At 37.9% G+C, this 15,789-nt stretch overlaps 1 protein-coding gene across 1 annotated transcript; it reads right to left on the reverse strand.

Annotated features, from left to right (window-relative positions):
* Positions 1-5,849: 5,849 nt before the first annotated feature.
* On the reverse strand, positions 5,850-8,039 carry LOC149782372 (uncharacterized). Its single transcript, XM_089934871.1, has one exon. The coding sequence runs from the start codon at positions 8,021-8,023 to the stop codon at positions 6,716-6,718; it is 1,308 nt and encodes a 435-aa protein (XP_089790997.1). The 5' UTR covers positions 8,024-8,039; the 3' UTR covers positions 5,850-6,715.
* Between the last annotated feature and the right edge of the window lie 7,750 nt (positions 8,040-15,789).

Raw genomic sequence — 15,789 nt, forward strand, 5'->3', positions numbered from 1 at the left:
AACAAAATTCCTTTCTACAGGATTTGTTGCATCGATTTACCGAGCCGATCATCAACCATCTACATTGAGACATTGTATATATATATATATATAATTTTCTTTATTTAAATATTTGTTTTAATTATATGAACGAGTTTGAGAGATTATCCCAAACTAGGCCTGTTAAGTATAAATTCAACCTTGACAGATTATCTTCTGACTTGCCAGTGCGAGATCTGGTTGATCCGAAAAATAAAAGTTTGATCTCGAAAATTCACGACGCCAAGAAAGAATTTTACACGGATGGTGCATCTCATACATGGTCAACGTTCAAGATTATACGCAACACTGTCACGGACGCCACAATGAATGACAAGCGAGCGGCAACTATCATTAACTACATCGCTGAATACGAGGGCAATCAAAAATATTTCTTCAGAGTAAAATTTATTGTATTAACAGAAACAGATAGTTGGATTATCCGTGACAAATATGATCCTGTCCTTGGTAATAATAAAACTATCATATTAAGTAAAAATTCCAGACCGGGTCTACTGACAGGTATTGATAAACCGTATTATGAGCGAGCATATCCTGTAACGGCGGTTATTTATGGAATTTATGAGATAAATAAAAAACCCAACGTTGATAAACTAGCGCCGATGAAATTTTCAAGGTTAAATTGTGTGGCTGAACGAGTAATAGAACACTTTACAAACGCGATGCGTGGAAATGGATTAACTGATTTAAGGCGTGAAAAAATAAACTCGTGGGCTGATTCAGTTAAGGACACCGGTGCTACAATAAAAGATGTTGCTGAGTTAGGAAAAATATTAAAATTTCCAATAACTGTGGCGACAATAACGGGAGAAATTCTGTACCAGTCGAAATATAAATCGAAGGGAGCTCCAATAAATATTATCGATCATAACGCACACGCATGGACTAACGCAGTAACAATATTTCCACGTGATCGAACTGTTAGATTTTACCCCACAGATAATTCTGTGGCAGATAATTCTGGGGCAGATAATTCTGTGGCAGATAGTATGTTTGATTTTATCAACGAAATAAGTAAAACCGATCCTGTATCGGTATGGTTATTTAAAAGTAATGAGGAGGGTGAATTTGATCAGTTTGTCAAACCGAACGGTGAAATATATCGCACAGAATCCCTCCATGACGAGATGAAAAATCTTGCGACGTTTTTACAGTGCAAGCACGCGGAAAATACTGACAAATTACTAACTAATTGTTTTACCGTTCCATCTGTTGCGGCTCATTTCGCCAGAGAACGAAATTCATGGAAACCAACACGATTTGATTTACTCGAGGACGTACGCGCAAGTTGCGTCGAATATGGACATGGCGGATTATGGAATACCAAATATAATTACAATGATGTTATTTCGGTTGATATGGTTGCATGTTATCCAGGAAGTTTTCTGGGATACGGAGATTGTTCTGTGTACTTTGAAAGATTTGGTCACCCTACAAACGAGATGACGCGAGTGGCAATTAATGGACCATTACCTGATTTTGATCTGACTGGATTCGCCTGTATTGAGTCGTTCGAGTTTAACGAAAATCTTCACAAGATTTGTTATGTTTGGTTTGGCAGACATTTTTGTGAAAAACGTTGGGCACCTATGGTTTTGTTGCGATATATGCTAGATTGTATGATACTGATATCGTTGGTGGTCAGTGAGGCAATTATATCATATCATGCACAGACCAAAGTTTGGTTGCCCATGTCAGATTCTGAAGTTATTAGCGAGTTTAAGGACGATATTCCTAATAAACTCAAAACCGCAAAAGATCTCGGTAGAAAAATTATAGGAAAATTTACTCAAGGTGGTGCATATGATTATAAAAGACATCACGCACGATTAATTCTAGATGATGCCGAGTACGATTTTATAATCGCTGATACAACGGCGAAAAATACATTTGTAAATCGAGAGAGTGTTTATTTATCCGACGGAACAAAATTAGGTACGATCGTTAGTTATATAAATGACGTATCCCCGCAATATACTCATCTAAGATCTTCCATGTTGGCTTATGTTTCTATAAATTTATTATCGATGATTAATAGATTTCCTGAGACCGCAGTCAGAGTCGCAACAGATTCGTTTTATATTTCAAGTAAATATTTAGAACTTGTTATGAAATTTACAAGTAATGATGAACGATGGGGTTCGTGGAGAATAAAAAAGGAACTATTATACAATTATACAGAATCATCAGATGTTCCAGTGAGAGATTTTTATCGAGAGAGTAATAAAATATCAGAAATGTCGAAAGCACCATCGTTGAGTGATCCAATAACCAGATATAAGACAGTATATCTCAATGGACCTGGTGGATGCGGCAAAACAACTCGAACGATTAATGTTTTTAGAAATTCAGATATAATCGTGCTGACACCCACACATAGACTTGCACGTGAGATGAAACAGCGGCAAGTACAATCGTGCACGTATCATAGTTTCTTTCGGTGGCGCGGAGATACATGGACTCCTGAACGGATGGGAGAAAAATATATACCTAAAATAATTATTTGGGATGAGATATGCACGGTCTCATTGGATACATTAAAAATGTTTCTTGATTGGTTGTTGACGAAAAATACCGCCATAATAATGTGTGGCGATCATGGTCAACCGCCGCCCTTTGTTGGACCATCTCCACATGATTGGTTAAAAAATTTCGTTGATTATTACGAAGAAATAGATGATGATCATAGAGCTCTTGATGCAAATTTGAAGGAGTTTAAAAAAATTAATCAGATTACAATCAAACAAAATTCAGTGTGAAATAATACGTGGAGTGATCTCAGAGACATCAATGAGTGATTTTTTGAACTCATGGAGACCCAACGATTTGATCGTAGCAAGTAGAAAAATAATCAGAGACGCTTTACAACAACAGTTATTTCAACTACATAAAGAACAATATTCAGAACTACCCGTTCCGTTATGTTATAGACCATCAGATACACGAAAACAGAATATTAATGTTGATATTCCAGGACCCTTGACAGAGTCAAGGAAACAGAATCTCGTATTAAATGATATTGTCGCCGTTGATATCAGTGTGGTCGAAGATGCAATACACGCTGACAAATCTCCATGGGTGTTGGGATACGCTATGACGATCCACTCGTCTCAGGGATTAACTATTTCTGACACACGAGTCTGGATTGTAGACGATCGCATTGAGTGGTCAAATTTAGTTTATTTAGCGGTATCGAGGGTCAGAAATATATCTCAATTACGTAGAATCATAATTCCTGAAATCGTTGATAAATTTAACATCATCGATGATGATATAATAAGAAAAAAATTAATCGGATACAAACAATCTGACAAAAAAAATAAACGTGACTTTGATCTTGATGTTGAATTTATTATTGAGTTAAAACAGCAGCAGAACAATCATTGCACCAGTTGTAATTGTATAATGTTATGGCGATATTCGAGTAATGATTCAAGACAATTTACCGTAGATAGAAAAGATAATAGTCGCGGTCATACACGAGAAAATACCATGTTAACCTGTCTTGAGTGTAATCGACGTAGAGGCGCTAGCGCCTTGAGTGCTGGCACTAGTGCTAGTTAAGTGATCGAAATCACCGGAGTGATCGCGGTGGTAGTTGTGTATCCGCGGGAATTATTTGTAGTTGTTCACGTGTAAATCCACGTTGAGGAGCGGCCGAATCTAATCTGTAGATTGCAGGTCTGGAAACGCCTACATTTCTTCCAGTGGATCTTGTCACGGTAGATATTTTGTGTGTGGTAACACTCCAAATAGGATCAGTCGCTCTCGCTTTACCACCTTCAAGTTCACCAGGCTCATATAAATATCTGACTGTGACATCACCTAATATTTTTTGTTTTCCAGCATCTTTCCGTTGTGTTGGTATATTTTTTTTTGTGACCGCGCTAATGGGTTTCATGTTGGTTGTTCGTGTGATTTCATTATTTAATGCAGCTATCACGATTGGTAATCTTGCCACCCATTCGCGAGATCTTTTATCCTGAATAAATTCCCTCGCGTATTGATATCCAAATAACCGTTCAGCAAGTGTTCGATTAAATCGCTCAACAATTGCTTGATCACGATGAATTGCAGTATGTCCTCGTCGTATTTTGGTATTATGTTGTTTCATCAACGATGATACTGGACCAAGAAATTCCTTACCAGGATCAACCTGTAGTAGCTGCGGCCATCGCAGACCACCTCGTGGTCCGAGTCCTCGTTGATAAATTCGTTCAAACGCATCGGCTACTTCAGATGATGTTTTCGCCGATAGCGGCTCTGCTTCTTTATATCTACTTGCAACATCAACTACGGTTAGCGCGTACTTGTACGTTTTTCCACGCACAGAATCATGCGGTAAAAACAGAATATCAGCTTGATGAACTTCATTAGGAACACTGACATCGAAATACGCGTACTGAATTTGTTTAGGACGTGGTAGATAAATTTGCCATATTGCCTGCCTGGACAACCACGTTTTAGCAGTAGAATGTTTAACCGCCGCTGCATCAGCGAGTTTACCAATTGCTGCTTTGCCTCTCCAGTATCCTCTCGGTGAATAATAAATTGATTCCATTATTAATTACCAGCCCCAATCGCTAATTTACCTTTCATCGAGGATCTTACTAACCAATTAGCTAATGATTCTCTAATATTTTTATTTTTTATAGAATTTAATGAATGAATTAATTTTACATCTGCAATATGCCTATCTTGTAGATTTTGACTTTTATAAGCTACATCATGAGCATGACAAGCTCGATCAATAGCGTTTATTGGTTCCTCGCCTGGTTTTGGTTGATCTTGATTATCGAGCCTGATATCGAGTCGAGTACCAGGACCGCAATAATTATATCCTGGTAGATGTTTTTCTCCGCTGTATTTAGCCCATGGAGCACCTGGAAACTTTGACATCAAATTAGCAATATCACCACCGCGCTTATTAGGTAAAAATGAAAATTTCTTTCTACAGCATACAGAACATTTTCCACCGTACGCTATTTTTTTATTTTTTGTTGTAACTGTAGCTAAATCAATAGTTGGAGTTTTAACTCTACAGCGTAAACAATATAAATTCATGTTATAACATATATGGATATAATTGATTTCTCAGCAACTCGGCAGCGAGAGCCAGTTAAGCATCATCCTGCGCTACCGAACTCCATCAGAATGATTATCATAGGACCATCTGGATCGGGTAAGACGCAATTATTACTTAATCTGATAATGAGATGGTTGAAATGGGATAAGTTGTATTTAGTAGCACCATCCGTTGATGATCAACGATGTTATGATGTACTTAAAGATTTCAATGAAAACGCGCGATTACTGGATGAAGATAATGATGTTATAGAGTTTATAACCGATATTGATGAAGCACCATCCGTAGATTCCATAGACGGATTTATTAATAATTTAGTTGTATACGACGATGTGATGTTAGATAAACAATCAAATCCAGCCAGAATATTTTCCCGAGGTAGACACAAAAATACAGACGTGATCTATGTTACTCAACGATATACACAAATTCCGAAGGTGATCAGAGACAACTGCAACATTTTAGTTGTGTTTAATGGCGTAGACACACACACGTTGCGAAATATTCATCAAACCTGGTGTGGTGGTGACATGGATATAATTAAATTCAAAAATTTCTTCTCACGAGCTCAAGCTACTCCGCATGGATTTATAACAATAAATTTACATGATCCAAGAACAAGATATCGTGTGGGTATTGATAAAATATTTGGGTAACAGGAGGAGCAACAGAGAGGGTACCTACCAACGTTGGTCGTCAAAAAAATAAACAAGAAATAAATAAACACGTAGAGTACTTTATTTTTTCAGCTACTATTTCGAACTGAGGTTTTATTAGTACAATCGGTCATTGCAAAAATAAACATCTCAAGGAAAGTTCATTTGTAAAATCTTGACCTTTCTACGAGATGATTTATTTGTTTGTTTTATTTGTTTTGTCGGAATTCTATGGTCTGTTCACCCTCTCTGCTGCTACCTTTCATAGAGAAAGAATACGTTATCTAAATTCGCACCACTCCAAATAAAAATACTGTTACCTTTACAACTAACCAAAATGCATTTTCATTAGCAAGGGTAGGCGTATTTCGGACTAAATCTGCGACATTCAGATTTCATCTCCCTGCGTTAACAAATGTAGTCAAAACCGGTTCACCTCTCACAAAACCGCCATGTACCTTCTGTTGCGTATCTTAACAGAGTGATACATCCATAGCAACTGCTATCCACCGGGGGACAGGTTTCCTCTATCTGGCTCAAGTGTTTCAATCCGAGAGATTCTCCGCCAAACAAATATTATAGAACTTTGTGTACAAACATAACCTTTATGATCAAACTGTAACAAAACTCCTAAATTATAATACAATATTTACCGGCTGAATATTTTCATTTCGTAATAAAAATAATATTATACGTCTTCATGATATATTACAAGAAAATACACATGAAATGAAGCACATGTTGAAATTAGTACTTGCTGAATTTATATAATACATGCATAAGTAACTAAAGAAAGTGCTGCGTAAAGCTGATTCACACACACCACCCTGTCTAAGAACACTTTTTATATAGGTACAGGTACTATAAACGTGAAGAGTAATGCAAGATTCATATCTTTAACGTTCCACGGAAAACAAAATTGCATTGCATCTGTCTAGCATTTTGAAATATGACCACACCAATGTTCGTTTTGTTGAATTTGAGCCCAAGGAATATCGCAGCGGTAAATCATCAAGGCGATGTTTAGCAGGAAAAATACAAATTGATAACTGTAGAGAGTATCCAATGTGTGCTCCGCGTTATCTGGATTTTTCAAGCGAGGAGCACAGTCCAGCTTGCAGCCCCCATTTTCGCAGCTACCTAAGTATTTATAAATGGATATAGGGACACAAGGCTTGTATTTTTGGGAAGATGTTGGCAAATAACAGCATAGGTGAGGACATTCACATCCACGTTCAAGTTTTGGTACGCACCACTTGGCGTTTGGATCGTAGCATCTACAGAAAGGTGTGTCATCTTTCTTGCATGTTATTGTTCGGACAATGGAAGAGGTTAATGACGCTAAATAGATAAAAATAAATTTGAACCATCTCCCCACCTGGCTAGTGCACTCACATTTAAAACACACAGCAACAGCCATCAAAAGCATTTGTGGAATGTCTTTGATTGTTATTTTGATCATAACTTCGTTCAAACCATGGACAATCTGGAAACCATGTTTTCCTTTAGTTACATCATACACCGTCTCTCCGATGACATTGATGATTTGTCCCAAGGTATACAGGGAACAAACGCTCATAAAGATGATATACGTCGCGATAATAGGATAAGATACGGGGCAACTCATTGCCACACTGTTCTGGCTAAACTCTGCGTAGATACCTCCATATTCCATCTCGGATACTTGACTCCATGCCAGTGAAATATCTGCCACCATGCAAACGACGGAAATCATTCTCTTGATGATTACCCACTGATTACTCTGCAGTATATTGGCTTCGTTATATGTATTTGATCCACTTGCCGCTGCCTGTATATTCCATTGTTCTGATGGAGTTATGTGTGCATCAAAGGCACCCGGTTGGCGGGAGATTACATAGGGTATATTTGGTTGACTGTGTGTCATAGGAACCACGCCATAAAGTGGTGGGTAGTTTTGCCCCATGAAGACGTTGGTGTTTTCAGCTTGAGGCATATTTCCGTGATACTCATGCATCGGATACATTGCGCGTTCTTGCTGATGGGGCATTAGACCTGCAGGGGGCACATGTGATTGCCCGTGGTTCATAGCAGGTGCGTCATGATGCGGTGTCCAGTTTTGCCCTTGAAGCACAGAGCCATTATCGTCTTGAAGTCCATATTCATGATATCCACGAGCCGGATACATTTCAACATCCTGCGGATGAGGCACTGAATCATCATTTGTATGGACTGTAGGTACATATTTGTGTCTGTTATCCATCTTTCACGAATCGATCCTGTATGCTGAGTGTTCTGCAAGAATACGGGCTAATGACTTATATATAGCACTCGAGCAAGTTGACCTGGAAACTAGGTTATCAAAGGCTATGCCCCAGATATCATTTAAGATATCAATGATCAGTCATAATTGTGTTTTTTTTTTTCTTCTTCTATTTAACATAAAGATTGCTTCAATAGCAATAGGAGGCGGAAATTCAGTCCGATAATGTCATTCATATAGGGTACGATGAATAGGTCATCCAACTCCTTGTCCTAATTTCCATAATAGCGTTATGCCAATCAAGGGAAAACTGCTCTAATTACGTACAAGGGTCTGAATATGCAAGAAACTAAATGATTGAACTTGGTGTGTTTGAAGTGAGTATCCTTTTTGTGTTCATACGATCGAACGATACTTATCTAGAAGAGAATATGCGAGTGATATCATTAGAGTGAGAGTGAAAGATGCACAGAGGATTGTCAAGGCTACACACAGACACAGACATGCAAAAGTGCGACCGTACGCATATACACTGCTACACGCTATAACTATTTATACAGAGACTAAATATCTAAATTAAAGTGTTCATTTGATTTAGAAGGACTTACTATATTCTTAATCTTAAACATAGAAACGCCCTTCCAAAGAGAGCATGATGACTGTATATCTTACATTAAATACACCTAACACGTAGTATTGCCTACTGTGTGACATGTATCCTACTGCATTCATGCAAATTATCAGTTTACATTTCAAGAATTTAATCTGATGTGATCTTATAGATTTCGTGGAAAAGGTATTCCAAGCTTTTCAAGTGTTACGCAAACACGCTAGTAGTGAAGTGGGGCTGTTTTGCGACAATGGAAAACCCAGTCAGAAAGGTCGTGGGGCTGTTTGCCGACAAGATTTATAGCGACAATGAGAAAATGCATTGAAGAACCCCCTGGGACTGTTTGGCGGCAATGTAATTTGAATATGGGGAATATTGGGCCTGTAGAGGGACATGGGAAAGTATAGTTTGTATAGAGTCTGAGGTCACGGTATAGGAGATTGGTAACAATGTTGCAACCAGGGGAGGTGACGTCACAGTACTGAGCAAAGGAGTAGGACCTATACTTATATAACACAGACAATAAACAAACACATATACAACATTTAAATAAAATTCAGGCAAGAATGCAATTCTTTTGTAGTCATATGAGTGACCCTTACATTCACTTCACAAATTATACTATTCACTAACGTGATGAAGCAAAATCAAACATAACACATACTATCCACACACGAGAAGAAACCAAATCTAACCACAATTTTACTATCCACCCACGCGAAGAAACAAATAAATATATAAATAAACACAGACATAATATCCACACTCGAAGAAGCAAAAATACTTTTTAAAAAAAAAACATAACCAAAATATAGTATCCACTCAGTCGGGAAGAAAGAGTGGGACTTAGATTTATATAACACATACAACAGACAATATACAATATACAAACCGCCAGTCAACACACAACTAAATTTGAAGCAAGAAAGCAAATCTTTTCGAGGCATATTAATGACCATTACATTCACTTCACATATTATATACTATCCACACACGGGAGGAGGCAAAACAAACCCTTACTATACTATCCACAAAGCCAAAATACACTATCCACACACGGGAAGGGGCAAAACAAACCCTTACTATACTATCCACAAAACCAAAATACACTAGCCACACACGGGAAGGGACAAAACAAACCCTTACTATACTATCCACAAAACCAAAATACACTAGCCACACACAGGAAGGGGCAAAACAAACCCTTACTATACTATCCACAAAACCAAAATATACTATCCACACACGGGAAGGGGCAAAACAAACCCTTACTATACTATCCACAAAGCCAAAATACACTAGCCACACACGGGAGGGTGCCATGGCTAAACACAAATATAATATACATACACACGAATGAGCAAGCACTAACCACACATTATTATTCACACACGGGATGGAGCAAAAACAACCCTAAATATACTATCGATACACGCGAAGAAGCTGAAAACAAAACACAAATATACTATCCACACAGAGGTGAGGAGAATAAACGAACCGAAATCTACTACCTACAGACGGGAAGGAACAAAAAACTAACCACAGATCTACTATCCACACACGGGAAGAAGCAAAAACTAACCATAGCAAGTGAATCACTTTTAAATTCATCAGTTTGCTCTCCTAGACATTAACCATCTTGCATATAATAGCTTTCAATCATCAGTATTCTTTCTTCTTCTCTTTGTTTCATCATCTTGCATATAATAGCTTTCCATCATCATTGTTTTTCTTCTTCTCTTTGTTTCCTTGTTTTTTCTTCATTATCTCTCTTTCTCTGTCCCTGTCTCATGATAGTTTTGTGTCTCTACTTTGGTTTCCTGTCATTTGTGATGGTACTGTTATGGAAGTTTCCTCTTGTTGTTAGTTTGGGCTTTTAGTATCTAGCCTCGCCTTGTTTGTTCTTGTTGAGTCTGAGTTCTTGGCGGTAGTTTGGGGCTGTTATGTCCCTGTTTCTGCATTTTCTGCTGCTTCCCCTGCTGTTGATGTTGATGTCTCTCATCTTTTTGTTGTTGGTAAGGATTTTGTTTTGCCGTTAAATCTGACTGCATTATTATAGTTTTCGATTTTGTTGACTATTCTGCTGCGGTTGTGGTTGATTTTATCTTACTTGTCGTTGTTGTTGTTGTTGTCGTCTCACTTCTTGTTGTTTTTGATTTAGATTCCTGTGTTTTGTGGGTCCGTTTCTGTCCCTGTTTCTGGTTTTCCTAACTTTGTTGCTGCTGTTGTTGTTGTTGCATGACCTGGGGTTATGTTGCGAGAATGAATGAATGCGAGAATGAAGCGAGTGACATTGCACTGTATATCCCTACACATGGTTAATTCTGAATTTTAAAACCAAAACGCACGTTCGGAAAAAATGTAATAGTTTTCGACCTATTTTGTCGACTGAACAAGATGCGTTTTGGTGCTGCTTTTCATTATTCGGCCCCCCCCCCCCCCCCGGCCTTAGATTTGTGAAAACTTTGCAGCATTGTTTGTTGCGTGTGCAGTGAAAAACAGGACATATTTTAAATTTGATATATGTTTAGCAAAGGTTAAGCAGTCAGTCGACAATAAATATCACATTACTTTTTATGAAATTGATGAATGATTGAAAACAAGGAACACATTTCACATTGAATGTATGGTTGTCTCAATTATCTCTATCCTATAATACCGCAACAATAACAGGACCATAACACGTGTCCTGCGTTGTTTGTTTTTTCCTCGTTTTTTTACTATTCCTTCTTTCTCTCTCCAATTGTAATTTGAAGTCTAATCTGACCATATCTCAAAACACTCCAGACTAAGGTACTGCCCGTTCTACCGTCACCCAATGCAGTAACACTTGTATGCATGTGTGTGTGTGTGTGTGTGTGTGTGTGTGCGTTAGCTTTCACTTACACACATGTCGTTTGTACGAACATTTAATAACAAAGAAATAGCAATCATTGACATAAGCCAGTTAATTTAACCATGTAGGTGTATGTCATAGTTCTAAATTTTTTCTACAAGTCACTTTTGGGGCTACTAGATTGTAAAAAATAATGGTCATGAGGTACCAAACAAATTTATTTCTTCACTGGTCTTGTTGGTTCTGTCATCCTACTGGCTTTACCATCGTTGTTCTCTCAACTTCTCGATCTCATTCTGTAGTGCATGCAAATGGTTTTGAATATGAAATAATTATATCATCTTCAAGATCGCTAACACAAACCTCTACCAACACATTTTGAAAAGTGGTGTATGACGCGGATCGCCATTGTCGCTTGGTGTCTGCCTTCTCCTTGGAAAAAAGATCGTTTCGTCTTGAGTTTTACACACTACTTGAACACTAAACATTTCATGGTGTTGGTGTAAGCCGTCGTTCTCAATTTTCTGGAAGTTCATTTTTGAGTTTCTCAAATGTGGTAATATTTTATATGGACGGAACAAAGTTCTTTTGGCGTTAATCAATACTCTTGGTTTTGTGGCATAGGTGGAGAGCGTTGATTCAAGCTCACTCATGTCGTTTTCGAGATTGCTGACACGGATGCGAGTTAACGCTTCAACTCGTGTGTGAGGTGACACTGAACGTAGTTGCCTCTTACTTTCTCAATGAAATCGCTTTATCTTATTGCAAAATATCATATGACTCATTTTCACAGACAGTGGGTCCCTGTATATGGGGAGATTGTCTTAGAGTCAGAAGAGTATTCATTCCAATCTCAAACGATCTAGAAGATGGAAGAGTCAGCACAGATCGACCTGATGGTCAAAGATTTGCTAAGAGTAATAAAAAATTATAATTCACAGGCGTTGATTTGATGAGAGTCATACGAAAGCGTATGAGTGCTGATGAAGTTTGCTATAGCTGCAAGGTAAATAGGTATCTGTCTCCAGAATACCTGCTTCGCCCAAGGTAGAAAGCCAAAAGTGGAGATACTTGTTATCATTGTCAGGAGAAAGGGCACTGAAAGAAGATGAAAAAGAACTTGTGCCAGTGAAAAGATGAAAATGAAAAAATTGAAAATTTGATACGATGACTTGGCCCTGATGTGAAATGTCATACTAACTTCTAAAATAAGAATGGACCAGAAGGAGAATGTAAGTGTCTAATGATCTCAATTTGTTATAATTAGGATGATATGTTTGGCTTTTATTGACATTGCATGAATATGTGCTCTTTCACCTCTCTCCATCCCTCTAGGTCATATTATAGTTAGAATTGAAAAGGAAGTGGTGTTTTCCTTCACGCACTCACTTTAGGCATGCAAGTGAGTAAAATATAGTCAGTCTGTTGATCGATCATTTTGTGTCTTGATTGTTCCTAAAACCATACACTGACGCCATAGAATAATGGGTTAAATTGATTTTGGAGTGTGTGGGTGTGGGTGTTTGGTGGAGTTGGTCATTGTAGGTGATGATTTATGAGCTGTCAAACAAACTGTTTCTTCTTCTAGTATATTATGGGTTATTTTCTTCACTCTGTGTTGATAGTATATGTAATGGGTTATTTCTTTTCTCTGTGTTGATAGCATATAATGTTTGTTCTTCTTCCCTCTGTGTTTTTAGTAAATTAAGTGTCTTTTCTTCTTCCTTATGTGAGGATAGTGAATATTGGGTCATTTTTTTATTCTTCCCACTGTGTGGTTAGTAGATATGGGATTTAGTTTTTTTCCCCATGTTCTCTGTGTAGATAGTATATCTGGGGTATGTTTTCCCTCCCTTCTGTGTTGATAGTATATTTAATGTTTGTTTTGTCTCTTGTGGGATAGTAAATTTGAGGTTTGTTGTTTTATATATATATCTATATCTATATATATATATATATATATATATATATATATATATATATATATATATATATATATTGTTCACTGCAGTGAAGAAAGTCTTCGTGTTCATATCTCAGTTTGTCTTTTAATTTCTCGCTTCTATCATCAAATTCAATACAATAATTTGCATTGGCTATTCCTGAAATGGCACAACAACTCACTGATAATTATTTGTTTTCCATTTGAATATTTTGCTATTTTGTCAGTCATTTGTCGCTTACAATTGTCTTTGATGTGGATAGTACAAAGTTTCCTTTTGGTATATGTGAACATCATGTCAATTTTATTTGTCAACCTCTATTAGCCCTGTCTTCGTACCATGTGCCAAGAGAGATTAGATGCGACGGATCTCTAGAGCTGTCAAGGAGGAGAGGATTGATCACGCAAGTTTTCATACCAATGATGCAACTCGGCTTCTTCTGAGATGAGACACCAAGCATCGTCCAGATATTCGTCCAACTTTTCTTCTTGATCGTCATCGTGCATATATCGTGTTGAAGTTGACATGGTATGATTGTTTTGACATCCATATATAATTTTTCTTGATCAAATCTATATATGTTTCTGCCATGTTCTTGGCAAAATAGGAGACTAAATGTTGTTCTTGTTCTGGCCATCTGGACGTGACCAACACATCCGAAGAGTCGTTGTATTTGGGTTCTGTTTCCACGGTATCCTCTTATTCCATTTCCAAAGATTCTCCACTATTTAAAAATAAAAGTCTTCCATAGCTTCTAATAGTCTATAATGACTTCTCTAAAACTGTTGATTTCTATCGTATAATTGAATTCTGCATACAAGATGACGTTCACCGTTATCTGGGGTGTAGACTGCAAAATGTAGTTCCACATGAATTTTGCCTGATGTTATAGGGTGGAAATGTCCATCGCTGCTGCATTGGTCTGCAGTAAAATCAAAAGCCCATAAAGTACAACCTCCTGCATAATCGGCGTACAATATACCGTGACTGGTGTAGGTTCCTTATTGTCCAGTGGCTTCGTACAGTCACATGTACGACCTCAAATAATTCTTCTAGTTACCAAACTTAGGTTCGAAGGGTCTGGTACACAAGATTTTGCCTTAGCGACTAACTTCGATCTTGGACACGTTGGAATGATGAAACTCAAAAGGATTTTCATCGAAGGCTCCGTTCAAGGCAGAATTCTTGACTATGCTAATGAATAAATGCTTGGATAACTGTCATTGGAACAGATGATCTTCGATAATGGATCGCTGTCCAGTGGAAATGGTGAAACGTTTCACTTCCACGTGTCGTATCGGATACTTGTCAGTCGTTCTGCTTAAAGCGTGACTGATGTCGTAACCCACTTTAGCTAACACTTCCACACGTCGTACGTAGAGTCTAGCGTCTTCGACGACAGTTTGGTAAGCGTTAGTGTCATCAGTTTCAGATATCTAATGGAAGGCGGCACTGCAGCATTTCGAAAATAGAGTGTCACAGTTAATTTCCCTTTGGTGAAAGGAATATTTTGTCCGAAATCTCCCTTTATAGCAATGTTGACAGTGTCTAAATACGACTTACTAACGGGCAAATAGTGAGGATTTACAAATTCGCGGTGAACGTGATAAGTTTTTCCACCATCCTTGTCAGCGTTTGTGGGAGAATCCACTTTGATCGGAATGACACGCAGAACCGTACGGAGGTGTGTCCCACCACATTGTACTCCACCACATCGGAGTACACAAAGATCAAATTCAGTCCTTGGTTCACTTCGACAGGAATCGAAAATATTTCCCAAAATCCAAGTTGCAGGTAATGGCTGTTATTTCGTTTTTAATCCTGATCATCTTGGGGTCTCGACCCAAAATGTTATAGAATTACGGACAACATGTAATGGCCAACACTTTATCCTCTAAAAATTTCATCACCAGGCGACGAACTATTTTATGGTTCTTGATCGTGACACATTTTTTGGTTTTGTCCAAGGCTTTGCCAAACAGTGCATTGAGCCTGGTAGCAGTTGCGTTCATCAGATGTTGACTGATAAAATAATAGCCTAGCCTGCAGGAATTTACAACAGATAACTGAACCGTTTAGTTTTTGGGTCCTGTGTTTCCATAGAGTCACCAGCATTACCCTGATCATCCAAGTTGTATTCCAATTGCTCCTCATGAACTTCGACCATAAAAAGTTTTGATTTTCAACTATGTTTTTGATTTTGTGTAGGGTTATTCATTTCCATTGAAACCACTTTCCAATGGACATCGAGATCTATTTGGATGGCGTGAGGATACTTGTCCGTGTAACAACATAAAGTATTGCTGGGAATTACCTCCATGGAACTGTCACTGGGTAAGGTTAAGTAAACTGGTTCTTGTTGTTCAGAATTACAGAG

This window comes from Sinohyriopsis cumingii, chromosome 15 (assembly GCF_028554795.1).
Source record: "Sinohyriopsis cumingii isolate HCF-2022 chromosome 15, ASM2855479v2, whole genome shotgun sequence".
Classification (NCBI taxonomy): Eukaryota; Metazoa; Mollusca; class Bivalvia; order Unionida; family Unionidae; genus Sinohyriopsis; species Sinohyriopsis cumingii.